The 19,156-nt window shown below is 55.4% G+C and overlaps 2 protein-coding genes across 2 annotated transcripts; one reads left to right on the forward strand and one right to left on the reverse strand.

Annotated features, from left to right (window-relative positions):
• Nucleotides 1-1,222: 1,222 nt before the first annotated feature.
• On the forward strand, nucleotides 1,223-11,376 carry PARM1 (prostate androgen-regulated mucin-like protein 1). The gene is made up of 4 exons (XM_056490608.1): nucleotides 1,223-1,332; nucleotides 8,454-9,074; nucleotides 9,783-9,861; nucleotides 10,406-11,376. Exons 1-4 carry the CDS (start codon nucleotides 1,281-1,283, stop codon nucleotides 10,488-10,490), a joined length of 837 nt encoding a protein of 278 aa, XP_056346583.1. The 5' UTR covers nucleotides 1,223-1,280; the 3' UTR covers nucleotides 10,491-11,376.
• A 3,288-nt stretch (nucleotides 11,377-14,664) lies between these two features.
• RCHY1 (ring finger and CHY zinc finger domain containing 1) lies at nucleotides 14,665-18,881 on the reverse strand (the record flags this gene model as incomplete). The annotated part of the gene is made up of 9 exons (XM_056489700.1): nucleotides 14,665-15,956; nucleotides 16,166-16,286; nucleotides 16,555-16,581; nucleotides 16,907-16,965; nucleotides 17,068-17,112; nucleotides 17,362-17,440; nucleotides 17,503-17,618; nucleotides 18,338-18,457; nucleotides 18,540-18,881. Coding segments are annotated over 9 exons (1,035 nt in total), but the record flags the coding sequence as incomplete, so codon positions are not given.
• Between the last annotated feature and the right edge of the window lie 275 nt (nucleotides 18,882-19,156).

Below are 19,156 nucleotides of genomic sequence, written 5' to 3' on the forward strand. Positions count from 1 at the left end.
AGCCCTGGCACCCCAACCCCGGCCCGGCACGGCGAGGAGCAGCGGCCGTGCCCATCCCGCCCCAAAACTCCTGCCCGTGGAAGCACGCGGCACCAGCGCCACCAAAAAGGATGCGAGAGGAGAAGCAGGGAGGTTATCGCGCTGTTCCCACGGCACCAAGCTCCCGCAGCAACAACAGCATTGTTTTCCCTCCTCCCGAGCAGAGGGAAGGTTTCAAGGAGAGCTGGGATGCTGATATCACCCGACACCCGTCTGCCTCAGGAATGCCAGCTGACTTGGATTTTGTGTCCTGCTGTTTTAGGCCCAGAGCCAGGATCCATCCTGAGAAAACGCCACACAATACAAGAGAATAGAGGGCTGAGTAACCCCAGTTAAAGATAGCTCAGCTACAGCCCGGGCACCGTAAATCCTTTTCCATAGCGAGCATGCAAAAGCCTGGAGGGGATGAGTTCAGCCTGAAAATATTTCAGCCAGAGCACAGCTCTTTCCAGAGGGAAAGAGGTAAAAAATTGGTCCTTGTACCTCCTGCTGTGCTACAGGTGCCTCCTGGCTGGGTCCTTTGGGCACTGGGAGCTGCATTTTGGGAGCTCTTCGTGCTGTGCAAAGGCTCTGACTGCCTGGCTCTGGCCTGGCTCCCCTTAATTAATGTACCTGGGCTGTTCCTCACCACAGGCATCAGGCAAAGGGATCCCCAGGAGCTCCAGAACCATGGAATCACAGAACAGTATTTATTGGAAGGGATCTTAAAGATTTTCATGTTCCAACCCTGCTGCCACGGGCAGGGACACCTTCCACTAGCCCAGACTGCTCCGAGCCTTCTCCAACCTGTCCTTGAGCACTTCCAGGGACAGAGCAGCCGCAGCTGGACAACCCGTGCAAGGACATCACCATTACATTCAGCTGGGAGCCGGCATGGCCTTGAGGATAAAGAGGGACAAGTGGCAGTGACACAGAGCGCCCCAAATGGGTGTCACCGGCTGGTACAAGAGCATCCCCGACAGTGCCGCTCCCCATCCCCGACAGTGCAGGTCCCCATTCCCTCGGCGGTCCCATCCCCGGTCCTGCCGGTCCCCATCCCCGGTCCTGCCGGTCCCCATTCCCTCGGCGGTCCCATCCCCGGTCCTGCCGGTCCCATCCCCGGTCCTGCCGGTCCCGTCCCCGGCAGGTGCCGCTGTGGGCCGGGCGGAGGCGGTGGCGGTGGCGGGGGCCGGGCTTTGCCGGGCGGCGGCGGGGCCGGGCGGTGCGTCCCTCCAGCCGCGGCTGCCAGCGCCGCCGGCACCATGGGCTGCTGCTGCCGCCTCCTCTTCCTCGGCCTCCTCCTCCTCCCGGCAGGTAAGCGCCCGCCGCCGAGCCGGGATGGGCGGGGGGACACGCCGGGACCTCTCGGGGTCGAGCGGGGAGCGATGCGGTGGGGACGGGGAGGGAGGCAGGGTTTGCCGGGGACAGCCCGGCTCCTTCCCGGAGAAGGACTCGGCGGAGCAAGCTCCGCCACGGGTCCCGCTCACACCCGCTCCGTGAGGGGGTCACCGCCAATGACACCCGAGCGGGCGGGCGAGAGGTGTTTCATCCTTCTTTCCCTCACCCCGTGCCCCTCAGAGGCGTCCCCAGCAGAGTCCCCGACTGTCCCGAAGGAGGACAACTTGATGGGACCACCAGAGTCTCCTCACGGTCCCCCTGCCCGGGCTGGACCCGCTCCCAGCAGCGCATCCCCGCTCGCTCCGCGGTCACCGCTTCCAAGGAGCTTTCATGGCTCTGCCCGGCCTTGAGCGGAGGCTCTCACGCCTCCAGCCCCCGGCGCTTTCCCCCCGGCGGCACCAGGCTCCCCATCCCACAGGAACACCGATTGGCGTCCCCCCGCACCGAGGCGCTCAGCGGGGACGGCGGGCGGGGGCCACCGCTCCCCCCGCCCAGGCTGGGCTTTTAATAACCGCGGGGAGCTGCTCGCTGGGAGACGTGGAAAACACACTTGCATAACCGGGGACGCGCGGGGAGAAATCCCTCGGCGGAGCTGTCCCTGCGCATCGCTGCCGGCGGCGCGGCGGGACGGGGGCTCGGCTCCCTGCCACAGCCCGCAGCCAGCGCCGAGTCCCCACCCTGCACAGCTGCCCCGAGCGGGCAGGACCCCCAAGCGGACTTTGCCAGCCAGCTCCTGGTCTGTGCTTCCCCAGCAAAGGCATTTGGGAGGGACGGGGATGAGCATTTTGCTCCACAGCGATGCCGGGGATGCTTTTCCTTCTCCTTCACGGGCCCCTGCCTGGCCCAAATTTGCCCCTAAAGCAGTCAGTCTCTGCTGGGAGTCAACCTTTAGGGTTGGGAGGCGGGTTTTTCCCAGCGCCCGGGCCAAACCCAGAGCTGTTCCCACGACCATCCCTCTCTAAAGCACCGACGCCAGCCAGGCTTGGCAGAAAAAACAGAAAAGATTTCCCTGGACCGTGGTCCCATGGCTCTCAGGCTGCTCCCAAACGGCCCTACAGCATCTTTCAGATGCTTTCTATATTTTTGTCCCCATTGAAATAATTCTTAAAAAAAAAAAAAACAAAAAACAAAAAAACAAAAAAAACCCCAAAAACAAAAAACTGTGTATACATACATACATATACATATATATAAACTGATATTTATAAATATATCACTTGGGAGGAAACACAAAGCACGATTTAAATATGCTTCAAGCTCATTCTTCAGGACTAAATGACAGTGAGGAAGTCACTGGCCAGGAGTAAAATAAGTCTGGGCTTTGCCTGGCCACGTAATGAAATAACAGCATCTTGCACAAGGAAGTTTCGATCCTGTTATTACTCCTTGCTCTGGATGTAAGTTGAAACCTGCTTTGCTTTCCTGACGTGGTGCCCTGCCCCGAGCCCGCTCTCCCCTTCAGCAATTCCCCCTGTGCCCCAGCTGGGACATTTTTAAGTACCTTTTAGCAGCAGCTCTTGGCTTTTAAGGTTTTGAGTGCTTCTTCGTGGAGACTCTGGGGTGGAAGAGCTGCTTTTTGGGCTCTTGGAGCCTCATGGGCTGTTTTAAGCTGCCATTGAGTAGGCAAATTTTAAGCAGTCTGCTCGCCCATGAGCTGAAGGACAAGGGAGCTGGGTAATTATCCCTTGTCCCAGCCCAAATGAGAGAGCAGCCTCTAATAGCAGAGGATGCTCTGAAATTCCTCTGCCGAACCCAGCTGCTTCTCCCCCTGGGAGGGGCTGGAATGGGGCTGATGCATGTTGAAAGCTGCACCTAGAAGCACTAATTAGCAGCCAGCCAGGAAAATTATGGAACTGGGAAGTTTCACCTGAGCAGAGCTGCTTCTTGCAAAACTCCTGGCTGGCTCCAAAGCCATACCCAAGATATGTGCCTGGGAAAAAGTATTGTGAGGTGCCCCAAGCAGCAGGTCCATCTGCCAGCAAGGAGACCACAAAGAGGATCCCCTCCCACAGGATCCCTTGTCCCCCTTCCCCTGGGAAATCAGCACAGCAAAACACCTGTCTGCATGTTTCAAGAACATAACTTGAAATACTTCATGTGTTTTTATTTGAACAATCATTTTAGAAAGAGCTACTGCTCTCCACCCCAGGTCCTCATAAGATACCTCTGTCTGTACAGGCTGACCACTAGCCAGAGGGTGTTTTGTCACTCTCAGAAGAGAAAAAACACCTAAAAATTCCTCTTCACCTCCTTTTCTGCAATAATTCCATAGCAGCATCAGGATCAAGGGCTTCATGATTTGAATAATTAAGCAGCACTTAGCTTTGGGGGGTAACACCTCACTTCCTTTGCTTGGAATGTGGGTTTGTTGTGCCACCAAAATCCTCATTCTGGGTTTGGATCATGGAGCAGATGGGAATAACTGGGACACCCACCCAGGCAAGGAAGGAGGGACCGAGCAGCAGGCAGGGAACCATGTGAATTTTAAAGGCTATTTTCAGCTGGGAAGAGCAGAGACTGCAGGGTGGTGGAGCTTTCCTCCTGCTTCCTCCAGGGGAGTCTGCCTGCCACAGCATTCCCTGGGATCTGGAGAGTGTGCAAGAGTGAGCCAGGCCTCCACATCAGCCCCTGCCTCCCACAGAATGGCCTGGAGAAGAGCAGCTGCTCTCCCCAGGCAGGGAGCCACCCCTCTATTTATCCACATGGATTTTGCTCTTCCCCTTTGCTGTGCAGCTCCGAGAGGGGCTGGGGCATGCAGGGAGGTGGATGCCCATGGGCTGGCTCAGCAGCAGCCCCATCCCCAGGGGGGACATCCCCAGGGTGTCCTGGGCAGCTGCATGGCTGGGCCAGAGCCCTGGGAGGGCAAGGGACACACGGACACAGCACGGGGATTTCTGTCCTGCAGCTGCTGCTCTTAGCTACAGAAAGCCTCAGAGCAATTAGACCTAAACACCTTAACGACCATGCAGCAGAATAAAACTAATCATGCAGGAAGCCAGCTTGGCTTGCCAGTAAATCAGAGCAACAGCAGATTTATTGGATCTGATGGCCTTGGCTTCTCCACACGGGCAGGGAATAGCTTTGCCTTTTACCTGTTGGTGTTTCTGGCCTCTGGTTTTGTCCCTCGGTTTCTCCTCCTCTCAGAACTGGTTCCATGCCAGCTGGCACTGAAAGCATGGGAGATGGAGCAGGGAGAGTGGAGCAGCACATCAGCCAGGGGTGCTGCTGCTAGCACTGGGGGTCACCAGCATTCACAAGCTGGAGAGAGCCCCAGGAGTCACCATTCCATCCCTAATCCAGCTGGGTGCTCCCTCTGCCATGGCATGGAGAACCTGGGGAGGGTGAGACACAGCTGAGAGCCTGCAGAGCTGCTCCCAGAGCACCCCACCATCCATATTTCTTGGGGATAATGAGGAAGGGGTCCACAACACTGCCCCAGGAAAAGAAAGACCGGAGTTAAAGGCCCAAACCAACCACCACATCCTCTGTGTTCCTTCTCCCTCATCAGCACAGAGCTCAGTCACAACCCTGTGCACTCTGAGCATCCCCAAATCCCAAACTGCATGGTGACAGGAAAGGTCAGGCAGTGCAGGGCTGAACAGCTGGAAAAACTCGTTGAACCCAAAGCAAAAACCAGTTTGGCTTAGTCCTAGCTACTTTAAGGAGAGCTTTTGCCATCCACAGCCAGATGCTCCTGGTTTTACAGCAAAGAAACACAATGGAAATGATACCTGAGCATTAACAAGGGGGAGGGGAGCTACCAAAAACCAGCACAAGTTATGGGAATCCCCAGCCACAGAAAGCAAAGCTGAGCCAACGAGGTCATGAGCAGGAAATCCTTACTTACATTTAAATACAGATTGTTTTATTGCTCTGCATCACTTAGCCTGGTTATAAACCAAGGCACACTCAGGGGACTCAGGGCTGTTCTGTCATCAGCATTTGGTGAGGAGCAGCATAATGCAGGACCAGCAAAAGTTCTTTTTTTTGCTCACCCTTGTGGTTAAAGACTGAGCTTTCTACAGAGTTCTGCTTTAAAGAGTGGTGATGCTTAAGCATGGTCTTGGTTACCTGTGTTTTTTGGGTGTTTGCCCCAAAACCAGCTGCTAAACTGGCTCAGAAAGTGGTGCCAAGCTGACTGCACAAGCACAGCGTGCTGTGTGTGTCCTGCAGCTCCCCTTGTTTTGCTGCCATTGTCACATTCCTTGCTCAGAGCAGGTGGCGAGATTCCTTGTGCCAGCGCAGCCAGGACCTGCTGCTGGCAGGCAGAACAAATAACATCCCTGTTATGGAAACTTTCACTATCCCTCTGGCCTTGGCTGCTAGAGGAGCATCCCTGGCTGGGGTTTGGGTGCTTGGGTTGATTTGGGTGTGTGGGTGAGGTCATGTGCACTCCTGTGGCTGTGTCAGAGGCGATGGGCTCTGAGGTGGAGCTTGCTAAGAGTCTATCTCTGCCTTATCACTGGATGTTTGTTTGCTGCAGCCTGGCTGCTGGGGCCTGATGTCATTCACCCGGGCTGGAGGAGTTCTCTGGTGGCTTTCATGCTGCGTTTCAGCTGGCAGAGCAGCTTAGGATTTGCTGCAGTGGCTTTTGGAGTGCCTGGGAAATGCGTTGTCAAGAGGCTGCCAGCCCAGGTCAAGCAGCTCTTTCCCAAGAGGAGCAGGAGCGTGGCCCTGCTCCTGCAAGGGCAAGACCTGCCCCTCTGGCTGGCTTGCAGAGCCAGGAGAGCAGTAGGACAGAGGGATAATTCATCAGGCTCATTCCCTGGGCTGGCACACGATTAGGGTTAATATTCCCCAAGAGCAGGATATTCGAAGGACACAGCTTTGGGTGCTTCTCTCCTTGGCTGTTTTCTGTGTTCCCAGTGACAGAAACCCAGGAAAAGGCCTTTGCAAAGCTCCTGTGGGGCTCTGGAGTGTGACAGTGCTGCTTTCCTAGGGGATTACCTCATCCTGGCAGTCCCCTGCCTCGCTCTGTGCGGGATTCCAGCAGGGTGCTCAGCTGCCTTAAGTGAATTAGATGAGCAAATTCCCCTGGGCTGAGCTATGCTCGGCATCCCCTGGGAGCACACATCCCTCAGCCCCTCTGACAGCCCGGGCCGAGGTGTTTTGAGCCCTTCAAGTCAAGTGGTAATGTGTGAAGTGTTGTAGCTGTCTTTTGTCCCTCGCTCTGCTTCCTGCTCCCAGCAGCAGCTCCTGCAGACCAGGTGTTGGGGAAACAAAGGGAAGCTCTCCTTGGCTCTTGTTTTGGTTTTGGTTTTGCCTTTCAGATGCAGTGGTGAGAGGACTCTGGAGGTCACTGGACATGACCCATCTGTGGGACAGGTTGCCCCTGAGCTGGGTGCAGTGGCAGGGATGGGGACACGAGGAGCCCCAGCCAAGGGACCCTCAGCCCAGTCCTTGCTGTGTCTTAGTCCTAACTCCTTTCAGAAGCAGCCTGCACCCCCTCTGGGATCATGGCTGGGGTTTCCTGGGGTTATCTCCTCTGGGTGACACCCCAGGGGCAGTGGCTGGTCCCAGGTCCCTGTGGAGCTTGGATAGCACAGCACAGGCTCCTGGGGATTGGAGCACAGGGATTGCTCCTAGGGGGAGGCAGGGAAGGCCAGGGCTGAGCTGAGCAGTGGTGCTGGCTCTCCTAGGAAGAGTCCCTGTGACTTGTGACCTCCTTGGCTGGGAGCACTCAGCCAGCAGCCAAAGATTGTTCCTGCCTCCAGATCTGGCTCAGGCTCCCAACTTATACCCTTAGATATTATCGGAAAGTTCCTGACTCATCCAGGCTAGCAGCCCTGCCAGCTTCCCCAGCTCCTCACTGGTTTGCCTCCAAAGTTCAGGCAGATCATGGGAGCTCTGCTGGCCCCAAGCACTTTGGGACATCAGGGTGGCTTTGCAGGGAGGCTGGGAGCATCTGCACTGACAGAGGTAACAAACTTCCAAGCCCTGGGAGCATCCAGCTGTGCTAGATGGGCTTGTTGGGCTGCAGAGACTGTCTGGTACCTGCTGGGGAAATCTGAAAGGTCCAGGGGTGCTGGGACAAGGATTATTGAAATACAGGTGGATTCTGAGCCTTGGTGTGGAGGATCCTTGGTCCAGGCCTCCCTGCTGCTGTGGTGGCCAGTGGTTTATTCATTCAGATTCCAGCTCGTCCTTCCTCTCCTCCTCCCTGTCCCCGGGTTTGTGTCAGAGGCATCTCCAAGTGCTTGTCCTCAGGAGAGAACAGCAGCCATGGCCTCAGCCCCACCTCCAAGACCCTTTTGCTTGGGAAATTGAGTCCTTCACATGGGTACCCACAGAACAAAAAAAAGAAATTTTTTGGCTGGATTAATGAGTCCCTGTCACCCATGCCAGATCCCATTGTTTCTACACACAGGCACTGAATGTTTCTGCCCTCCCCACTCATGATTAGTTCATTGCAGCTGGAGTGAGTTCTGCTCTCCCCAGTGCTGGGCTGGGGATGCTCTGGGGGTGTAAATAGATGAACACATGAATAAAAACGCCTCCCGGTGTCATTCAGTGTTGGCACACTCTTCCCTCATCCCAGCCACACTGAGGGGGCCAGTGCTGGACCAGAGCTGAGTTCAGCCCTGGAAAGGGGGGAAAAAGCCCCAGCAGTCAGCTGGTGGGGACAGAGGGAGAAATGACTCATCTTCATGCTAAGAAATGGAGACGAGTGAATGAATGCACAAGGAAAAGGGGGGAGAGGAGAAAGAGGCGTCTTGTGTTATCATTCCCAGCTGCACAGCGGCTGCTGTGAGGAGGAGCTCCTTCCCTGCTGCTGGGAGGAGATGCTGGGAAGGTGGAGGGGGTGACTGGGGATGGGGGTATCCCAAACTGGGGGGAAAATGGGGCTGATGTATGCCAGGACGACTGGTCCGGTTTAAACCTCACCTCTAGGTACACAGAGGTACTTCCCCACTCTATTTTAGATGGCTGTCACCATTTTACACCCCAAACTTATTCCCAGCTTAATTCCCAAGCCAAACGCGCCGGGCTGCCCCAAGGGTTGCCCCGCTGCTAACATTCCTGTGTCTCGCTCCTAGGGCTGGGCGATGGCTCCCCAGAGCCGCCCCTCACCCTCATCCGCCCCCCCTTCCTCTGGGGGGGCGTCCCGGTGAAGCCAGACTCCAGGGATGTCCCCACGGCTGCAGCCCAGCCCTCCCTGCCGTCCCCCACGGCACCTTCGGGAGACGGGACGGACTCCGGGCCCCTGCAGGGGGATGGCCAGGGCGGCACCAGCGCAGCGCCAGCGCTGTCCCCTGCCCCCGTGTCCGCCGCCGTGAGCCCCGCGGGTCCCTCTGCCGCCGCGGAGACAGCCCCGGCTCCCCGGACAGCCAGCCCCGCCAGCCCGGAAAGCGGCACGCTGGATGTGGGGGCAGCCCCCGGCCCCACGGGCACAGCGGCGCCGTCGCCCCCCGCGTCCCTGCCCGGCAGCGACCCCCGCTCGCCTCCCGGGACGGGCTCGTCCCTCGGCAGCCCCGCCGCCACCCAGCCGCCGCCGGCCGAGGATGTCCCTTCCCTGGGGACGCTGGCCATGGCATCGAGCCTGGCCATGGAGCCAACGCCCCCGCCAGTGACTGTGATGAGCCCCACGGCAGCCGAGGCCGCAGCCTCGGAGAAAACTGGAGTCTCCATGGAGCAGGTCCCGCGGGCCCTGAGCCCAGGTGAGCACCACCCTGTGCATGCAGGGACAGAATGACAGCCCCAGGCTGCTCAGGTGGCAGGGACAGACCTCCAAACGGGAAGGGAGGAGGTGGTCTGCTTCCTGAGAGCATCGTTCTGCAGAATTCCTGCAGGAGCCTGTGTCATCTGATCCCCTGGCAGAGAGCGGGAGTGGTAGATAACAAATCTCCGTTGCTTGGAGATGTGGGTAAAATCCTCAGTTCTAAATTTGACTCGAAACACTTCAGGATGAGAGGAAACAAATGGCTGGATGGTGGGTGCAGCCTGAGTTAGGGTGATGTGGGTTCTAATTGTCCCTCCTGGAGACCTCAGGAAGCTGACATGAGCTTCTCCCTGTCCCCTTGTGCAAACACAGGCAGCCTAAAAGTGCTCCATGCAGCTGGAAAAGGGGAGATCTGGAGCAGTTTCTAGCCTTGGCTCAGCACTAAATGCTGCCTAGTGCTGGGAGGAGAATCAAAGGTGCCCAAGCAAAGCCCAGCTGTGTTTCATCCTACTCTGCATTTATGGGAAGGGGATCATTGCACAAATAGAGGGGGGCCCAGCATCCTCATTGGGAGGCAGTGAGGGAATACTCCCCCTGTCAGAGATGGCCGGTGTGGGTGAATTGGGAGCAGCTGGGAGGTGGGCTGTGTGCCGTGGGGCTGGGATTAGGGGGGCTAACCCTGCCCTTCCTGGTGTTTCATCCCCAGGGAGCATTGTGGCCATAACCGTGACGGTCATCGTGGTGGTGGTGCTGGTGTTCGGGGCAGCTGCCTACCTCAAGATCAGGTAAGGCTGGGTCTGGGGTGGCTGTTCCCTCCCCCACCAGGGCTCCCTGCAGCCCCTCTCACCATCACAAAGTCCCAGGAAGTGTGGCAGGGCAGTGTGCAGCCTCTGGTGCCAGCAGGGCTCCGTTTCTCACCACTCCTGTACTGGAAAGCAGAACTCCAGTCTCTCATTTCACAATAGCCTTGCTCAAATGCCAGAGATGCTGCTCAGCATAGTCATAACCAGTAATTATCCCTTGGGAAAGCTGCTGCCGTGGGTCTCGCTGTCACTGGGACAATAAACAGCGGCAGAGCCCAGTGCTGAGCATCCCTAATGAGGCTTTGCTGACAGCTGAGATGAGCAAAGGTCTTGTTTTAATTCCCTGCCCTGTCCAGGCTCATTCAACGGGGGCAAAATTCAACCTAGGCTTCTCTTCACTTCTTCTGGTCCTTCCTCTTAAAATATCTCAAAGCTTGACCTAGGGAGCCCTTGCATTAATACTTCTTCATGCCATGGCAAAATGACAAACAAATCCTCAAAGTAACCGGTTTGCTTTCCCTGGCAGGCACTCCTCCTATGGAAGGCTTTTGGATGACCACGACTACGGCTCCTGGGGCAACTACAACAACCCTCTCTATGATGATTCCTAGCAGGGATGAAGACAAAAAACCCCATAAACCCTTAATTTATAAGCGCTTCTGCAGCAGAGCATCCGCTGTCGAGGAGATGCCGGGCACGGAGCCCCTGCCTCAGGCAGGATTACCATGGCTCTGGTGGATGACAGGAACTGGAGGGCGGGTGTGCAGTGCTGACAATAAACCTGAATTTTGGCCTTTGAGCAGGAAACCAGGTCCTGGGGCAGGTCAGCCACTTGTTGTAGACAAGGGAACTCAAATTCCCCAGTGGGAAGGGCTGGGGAGGTCAAGGGAGAGGATGGAGGTTCAGCCGTGCTGTGGCATCCTTTGAAATGCTGCTGCTCTGTGACTTGGGGGGGAGTGGGGGGCTGCTGAGCCACAGCCAGCAGTGTGCCAGGGTCTCCTGCGCTTTCACATGTCCCTTTCCCTAAAATCACTTCCCTGTGTCACCCTGCTATGAATCCTTCGCCTTGTCTCACCAGGAACCATGAACAGTTATGGAGCTGCTCAGTCACTGCTCCCTTTCTTTTCCTGCAGGTGCTTCCATGCAGAAGGTCCTAATTTATTTTTTTCCATTTAACTGTGGGGGTTTTGGTCCCTAAAAGCAGCCCAGGAGCCCATGGGAAGATGCACTGACCATCCATTTCACACATGTGGCTGCTTGCTCCACAGCTTTGTTTCCATTCCTTGAAAAACTTGGCTGCTAAAATACAGCAGAGTGTTCTTTTAATCCCCAACTTGTGTTCAGCTTTCAGTGTGGGAAGGCTGGGGGTGGCTGATGGCAGAGCTGGTTTGGGAAGGGGATGCTCAGCCTCTTCTCCCTCTGGCTAAATTCCCTGGCAGTGGAAAGCAAAGCCCCGAGTCCGTGTGACCTTAACAAATAAACCAGCGCTAAATGGCAGTGCAAACTTTTGGGGTGTCCCTGTACAGGTGGTGCAGGCTTGGGAACAGGCTCTGCTGTTCACCCTGCCTCCTAAATGGAGCATCCCTGGAGACATCAAAGCTTGGGGCGTTCCCATGATTGCTTCCTGCGAGAGATGCATCATCTCCGGATTCCATCACGGGAGTGCAACAAACAGGCTGGCACCACAGGCACCTGGAGAGGTCAGGAGAAATGAGGGCAGCTCTGCTCCCCAAAAGGAACTGCAATCACTGTTCATTTTCCTCTTCCTCCTGAGCCATTTCCAGCCTGTTCAGGGCTCCATCCTTTCAACTGTGCTCTGCGTCCCTCAACCCCTTTTTTTCGTGAAAGCAAGAAAATAAACCTGTGAATGGTTGTTGCACCTCCCAGCCACAGCCAGCCTGGAAAACTGTTGGGGCTGGGAGCATACACAGGGAAGCACAGGCTTTGAAGATGCTCAGGATGAGCAAAATTCCTTTTCACCTTTTTGGCACCCAAGAAGCAGCAAATCAGGCTACCTTGGCTAAGAAAAATCACAAACTGAGTTAAAAAAACTCAACCCTTCTTCTCTGGAAATGAATTGGGTGTCGTGCTGCTGCTGATAAACTGAGGGAATAAAGGGAGATGAAAAGCCATCACCTTCACTTAGAAGTATACAACCCCAAGGGAATAAATTCCTTTTCCATGAAGGAGGACAGAAATGGGGTGTCAGTTTTAATGCTCAATCCTCAAAATTACTTACTGTCTCTTGCCTAAAATACAAGAAGCTGTACATATTTTTGGGGATATCCCAGGTTGAAAACAGGTTCCTCACTTCCCTGGGATCAGACACCATCCCCAGTACCTTTATTCCCAGTGCAGCTGCCCAGTGACATGGATGATACGGACATGGATGATGTCTTTCCATCTGCAGGACTGTCTGCCAGCACAAGCCAAGGCACAGGGCAACCTAGAGAATACCAAATGGGTTTGGCAAGTGGAAAAAGCACTTTATTTTGGGGGTAATGTCCTCATAGAGAGGATGCCTGTGCTCCAGGCAATGGCTTCAAACACCCCCCTCACATTCCCACCTCAGACCCTCTGGCTTATTGAGGGGTTTCTGTCCCACACGAGTACAGCAGGGCAAAAAGAGGAAAAAGCAACCAGGACATGCCATAAAAAAGGCATTTCTTCCTTCTCTTTTAAAAAACAGTGGGGTTAACCCTGCTACCACCTTGTTTCATTTGCAAAAACCAGCAAATCCCCTTTTCTCCCAAAGGCTCCCACCACTCTGGCTCAATTCCACCTCCTTCCAGCTCCCTTTCCCACCCCCCCCCCCCCGCCCCCCCTTGGCTCGGTTTCATCTCTGAGATATTTTATTTATACAGAAATAAAACAGTTCGCATGGCTCCGTGCGGAACATCCCATTCCCAGCCCCGCGGGCACCGGGGATGACGCGATCCCGCTCCAGCTCTCCGCCCTGCCCGAGCTGCAGAGCTGCAGAGCTGCTTTATCACCCCTTCCAGACTCCCTCTGGCCTCCCTAATTATGCTCTTGTTTGGCTCATTTGTGAATATTCCCATATATCATCCGTGTTTCCGAGCGCCATCTCCTCAGGCTCCTGGTGGAGCTGCCGGAGTGAGGAGCAGTGAGCAGCTCCTGGCTGCAGCTCCTGGCTGCTCCTTGGGCACAGGAAGCGGTTCAGGTGGCACAACCCAGCCCCAGCTGGGACCAGGAAGGAGCAAATCCGAGGACAGCGCCCTGTTTCCAGCACGGAGGTCCCGGCACAGCGCTGGGCTGAGCTGGATCTGCAGAGACAGATGCTCGGCCCCTCCGGGGTATAAATAGCACAGCACGAGGAGCCTCTCCCTCCCTGCCTTCCTTCCAGCTGGAAATTTAAAACCAGATGGTTTCCCTGCAAACATCAGCCCCAGCACCGGGAGAGCCACGGGAGGGGGCGGCTGAACCCGAGGTTTAACACAGGACACCCCCACTTCCATCCCAAATGATGCCATCAGAGCAAGGCAAACCACTCCACAGGCATCAAACCGGCCCCAACTGGGGATCCCATGCCCCACAGCTCCTGAGCCATCCTCCTGCACCTTCCCACGGGATGGAGGGCTCAGCTGAGCCCCCAGCCCCGCACTGCTCCACTTGCTGCCTTCCCCAGTCCCCCCCTAGTCCCGCCTGCCTCGGCAGGCCTGGCTTTATTAATAGCTCCGTGACCTTGTGTGCAGCTGCAGGCCCTGCAGAGCCTGCTGGAGCGCCACATTTTTCCCACAAAGCAGCAATAATCCCATCTGCTCCTGACTCTGGCCTAGATGGGTGAGCAAGGCAGGGTTCCAGGTGCCAGGGAGTGCAGGAGCTTCCCAACAGCCCCCATAGCCAGTGGGGAAGCTCTGGCCAAGGCAGCTGCTGCTTCCATCCCAGAATCATCTCAGCGCCCTGATCCGAGCATCCTTCCCCTCCCATCAGCTGCACCCCCATGGACAGAGCAGCAGAGCTCCATACAGCACCTCCCATCCCATAAAAGCAGCTCCTTGCCTGTTCTCATCCCCTCCACTGTCCCTTATCCCCTGAAAATCCCATTCCTTTCCCTGCTGCCTGATTTATTCCCTGGCAAAGGGAGCTCAGGGCTCGGTGCCAGGATAAACACACCAAACAGCGGTTCAGCATTCCCTCAGCATTCCCATTCCCTCGTGCTAAACTTTCCAGAGGCAAACACCAAAAACAGGAAAGCAAAAGGTCAAAATTACCTGGATCCCACACCATGAATCATTCTCCTTCCCAATACCAAGGTTCAGCAGGAACTGCTCTCCCAATGCTCAGCTCAACTAAGGGTTTTCTTTCAGCCTCCTCTTGTGGTTGGAACCCGAACAGAAATGTTCCCATTTAATAACTGGAATAGAATTAGCTTCCCATTTAACAGCAGACCTGCTTGGTTGTGGATTTGACCAGCATGGTTTTACCACTAGCAACACACACCAAAGCTACTTGGCCAGAGTTTTCTGGGATGACAACTCCTGCAGGCTGATGGGAGCCCCACTGGCACTTCCAGGCTTACCTGGGAGCAGGTCTCCATCCAGGAAAGGAGGTGGAGTCACCAACCAAAGCAGCAGGGAGTCTTGCTTGTACCGCAAAACACAAATATGAAAACACAGGAGCTTGTAAAAAATAAAGCACTTACTTTCCTAGCAGTGTTCCAGGCCTCACACCTCCCCACATCCAACCATTTTTCAGCACTGAATCATGGTTTAAACTCAGCTGGGAATTTCCAGGAGTACATGTGTGAAAGTACAGCACATCACACACAGTGTCATTTGTTTATTTTAATAGAGACCTTATTTTACATTTATTTATAGCAGTGAGAATAGAGCTCCAGAAAAAGATACCTCAGTCAAGGCAAGCTACAATAGCTATCATCCAAATCCTAAATATTCCATACTGAAGAGAGCACTGTTGGATTAAGAAAAGCTCATTTTACAACAGAACAAGTTAAAAAGAAGTAGATGCAACCTGAAGAGTAAGTGACTTTTTTTATGTCTTATTACTGAAAAGTACCTGCATGTGAAATTCACAGAAATCAAGAACTTTCTGCAATATTTAAGACTGCAAAACACCTCAGGCAGGATGTTACATGCAGAAGGGTGGGGCTGGGGTTTTTATTTCTTTTAAAAGGCAGTCGTTTGCCCCCCCATTCTCTCCCCCCAGTGAAGCTCTACCACTGACAAATGCCAAAACCACAGAAAATTGGTCCCTGCAATACTGGAATGCCTCTGGACTGCTGTTGTTTCAGTAAACATCTCAAGCCCAGCCTGATGTGAAGGATGTGCTTCACTTTAGGTACTCTAACCAGCAAAATCAAGCTATGTACATGTCTAAAACCCAACATCATCTCAGCCTTTGCCAGTGAACAGGGCAAAATGGGGAAGAAAGGGGAAAAAAGCGACTGCAGCTGGCAAAGGAATCTGAGTGAAGGGACGGCAGAGAGTCAGGATGGGGGCCAGGGGAAAGAGGGGGCTTTGCACCTGGATCTTCCAGCTGCTCATCCCAGCAGGCAGAGCAATTCCCTTGTTTGGAGGGAATTCTGTACACACAGGTGACAATGCATGGAGGGAGCCAAGGATGCCACTCCTGCCCGCTGCCCCTGTGCAGAGCCAGCTCCTGGCACACACATCATTCCCAGGGAACACCACACCCTCACACACAGCCCTGTGGATGCCAGTGCCTCTCAAAGTGACCCACTTTCCCCATCAGCTGCAGCCCCGAGAGCTGCACCTCCACCTCCCTTCCCCTTCAGCCGCCCCAACCTCCCCCTGCTGCCGCATCAGCTGCTGGTCACATCTCCTCGTGCTGCTCCTCTCATCTGCCTCCTCCCTGACGCAGCAAAGGACTCCTTGAGCTCCAGCCCTGGAATCCTCAGTGCCAAGAGCAGTCTGTGCCCGGGCCGGCGCTCCCGAGGCGCGGGATCCCGGTCACTGCTCCAGGGACAGCCCGCACCGCCCGTCCTGGGCCGTGTTGTACGACTCGCAGCTCCGGCACTTCATGCCCAGGAGGTGGAACTGCACCGTGGAGCGGGCGTGGCAGTCGTTGCAAAGGATCTGCAGGCACACAGGGAAGGGAGGGAGAGGCTGCAGCCCCAGCAATGTGTGTGCAGAACCAGGAAGGATCAACACCCCGAGCCTACACGTGACCTTCCTCATCATCCCCCACCCCCTGGCCTGACTTCTGATCCAGCACACATCCCTAGTGCCCTCTGCTGCCACTAACTCCGAGGCACAGCTCCCTGACAGCCAAGCTGGGCTCTTACCTCCACCATCATGTTCTGGTACTCCGTGGGCATGGGAGTCTGAGCCACCTCGTCGTCCAGCTGGCGCCAGTACCTGGTCATGTCCAACGCTGAGTGCATGCACAAAGGACACCTGTAGCCTCTGGCAGGAAGGGGGAAATGTCTAAATCAGAACATGAAGCGAGGCCATGAAACAAATACAGTTACAGGGACAAGTTTCATATTGTACCAGGCAAACACCACAAAACAGCAAGTTCTTGCAAACAGAATTGGAAATTACATGTCCCTTATTCCTTTAGGAGCTGTCTTTAAGTTAGTTGGTACAGAATTGGCATCGTGACTTTTACCTCTTGAAGCTAAATGTTTAGACAAGGACAATATTGAGAGGAACAGTGTTTGAAAATACTTACTTCTTCAGCATTTCATCATAACATGTTCTGAAAAAGAAACACAAGTCAGTAAGAAAACGGAATTACTTACAGGTAACACACCTGGACTGCACAAAGGGAATAAACCACACAGGTATTCCTCAAGGCAGAAATTAAAAACATCCCTAGGCCTGGTGACAGGAGAGCTTCACACTCTCAAAAGTGACTGAGAAGGAAAACAACCCCCCCAAAGAAAGTATTTCCTGGTGAAACACTGTCCCCACAGTGCAGATCCCTCAGAAACCAGCTGTAAGCAGCTGATAAAGACAATGCTGTTGAATAAACACCCAACACAATGCAGCAGGTATTTCCCTTTCTCAGGTGTCTGCTTTACCTGTGAAGAAGGTGACCACATGGCAGAACGTGGGCTCCAACACGAGATGTGTGAATATCCTGTTTGGAGGCAAATATAAGATAAAAGAGAAGAAAATTAGTTCAGACACAGTCAAAAATAGGGCCACACAGTTATTCAGGAGATGAAAAGGAGCTGCTCACCTCCAAACATATTGGACAGTCCTGCCTGGAGACATTCTCAATACACTTTGCAAATGGAAAAAGAAAAGAAAAAGTTATTCTGCTGTACAGTTTTCTGTGTTTTTCTATACTGTAAAGTTCCAATATGTAAAATTTCTTATTATTTCAATTAGTGGCATCTGTGTTGCTGTTAGGTGAATTTAGAGAAGGAGAACCCACTGCTCCCCCTGTTCCCGTGGCCTCAGATGGGGCTGAGGCACATCCAGCTTTAAGGCGCTGCTTTTTAGGACATGGAGGCAAGCGGTGTGTCCTCACCTTGTGCTTTCCCTGGAGGCTCAGGCTCAGGCACAAATTACACTTGGAGCAGTGGAAGAAATCCTCCTTGGGGCCAATCCTGCGGAGAGAGGAGTCAGGGCAGGCAGGTCCCCGCGGGGCCGAGCCCCCGCCCGCACGCACCTGCAGATGCCGCACTCCTGGCAGTGGTACTGCTTCTTGTCGCGGTCAAACAGGTGGCAGATGTCACAGTAGTACTCCCCAAAGAGGCTGTCACAGCCCTCACAGCGCTGCTGGGCCTGAGGGGACAGGAACACCCTGGCTGCTGCATCCAGCCCCAGGCTCCAAGAGGGGCGCGGGGCTCCTGGAGCAAGGCCTGGGAGCTGCAAAGCTGCCAAGAGACCGGAGCACCTCTCTCCTGAGGGAGCTGGGCCTGTTCAGCCTTGGTAAGGGACGGCTGAGGGGATCTAACCCGTGTCTGGAGGGACGTGGAAGGTGCCAAGAGGATGGGATCAGCCTCTGCTCCGTGCTGCCCAGAAACAGCCCAAGAGGCAAAGGGCAGAACTGATACACAGGCAGCTCCACCCAAACAGGAGGAAAAGCCTCCTTCCTGTGCTCTGGAACAGGCTGCCCACAGAGGCTGTGGGGTGTCCCTCACTGGAGATATTCCAGAACCATATGGGACACAACCCTGTGCCATATGCTCCGTGATCACAGAATATCCTGAGTTGGAAAGGGACCCACACTACGTCCAACGCTTATTCCTGCACAGGCCAGCTCCAAACATCCCACCATGTGCCTGAGAGCGCTGCCCAAACTCCTCTTGCCCTCTGCCATTACTGGGGCCGTGCCACTTCCCGGGAATCCTGCTCCAGTGCCTCACTACCCTCTGAAGGTGAAGAACCTTCTCCTACTACCACGCTAAACCTCCCGGCCACAGTCGGGCTGGAGCAGGGCTGGATGCGGCTGACCAGCATCCCAGGGAGCGCTCCCTCCGGCCCGAGCCGGCCGGACCCACCTTCTGCAGCAGGCGGCAGCGGATGCACTGCACCTCGGACACTCGGAACCGGTCCAGCTGGTGCTGCTCGGCGCCGTCGTGGCACAGCCGGCACGGGTACAGCTTCCCGCAGCACGGCGCCTGCGGAAGGAAGGGCACGGCCTGCATCGGGGCACGGCCCGGCCGCCGCCGCAGCCCCGGCACGGCCGCCCCGCTCACCCACCCGCAGCCGGCAGCCGCGCCGGTAGTGCTCGCATCCCTGCTCGCATCCCTGCTCGCATTCCTGCCCGCATCCCTCCGCCATGGCCACGGCCGCCGCCAGGCCCCGCTCCTCCCTTTCCGCTTCCTCACGTTCCGGAGGATTTGCACTTCTCGAAGCAGCTCCTCCCACCTTGACCCTTCGTGCTCCCCTGCTCGCTGAAGGCTGGGTCGAGCGGGAGGGGAGCTCTGTCCGACCTCCCTGCCAAGGCAGGGTCACACAGGGCAGGTGACACGGGACCGCGTCTCCAGAAAGGAAAACTCCACGAGAATCACAGAATGTACCGCGTGGGAAGGGACCCGTGAAGGATCATCGAGTCCTGGCCCTGCACAGGACACCCCACCAATCCCACCGGGTGCCTGAGAGCCTGGTGATCCTCTGATCCTTCGTGGGTCCCTTCCGACTGAACAGATCCTATGATTCTTCTTCACGCTGAGGTGGAACTCGTTGTGTTTTAGTTTCTGGCCATTGCTCCCTGTCCTGTTGCCGGGCACACGAAAAATCTGGCACCCACCTTGGAGATACTTGTATGGATTGATGAGATTCCTGCAATCTTCTCTTTTCTAGACTCAGCAGGCCCA

Source organism: Oenanthe melanoleuca, chromosome 4 (assembly GCF_029582105.1).
Source record: "Oenanthe melanoleuca isolate GR-GAL-2019-014 chromosome 4, OMel1.0, whole genome shotgun sequence".
Classification (NCBI taxonomy): Eukaryota; Metazoa; Chordata; class Aves; order Passeriformes; family Muscicapidae; genus Oenanthe; species Oenanthe melanoleuca.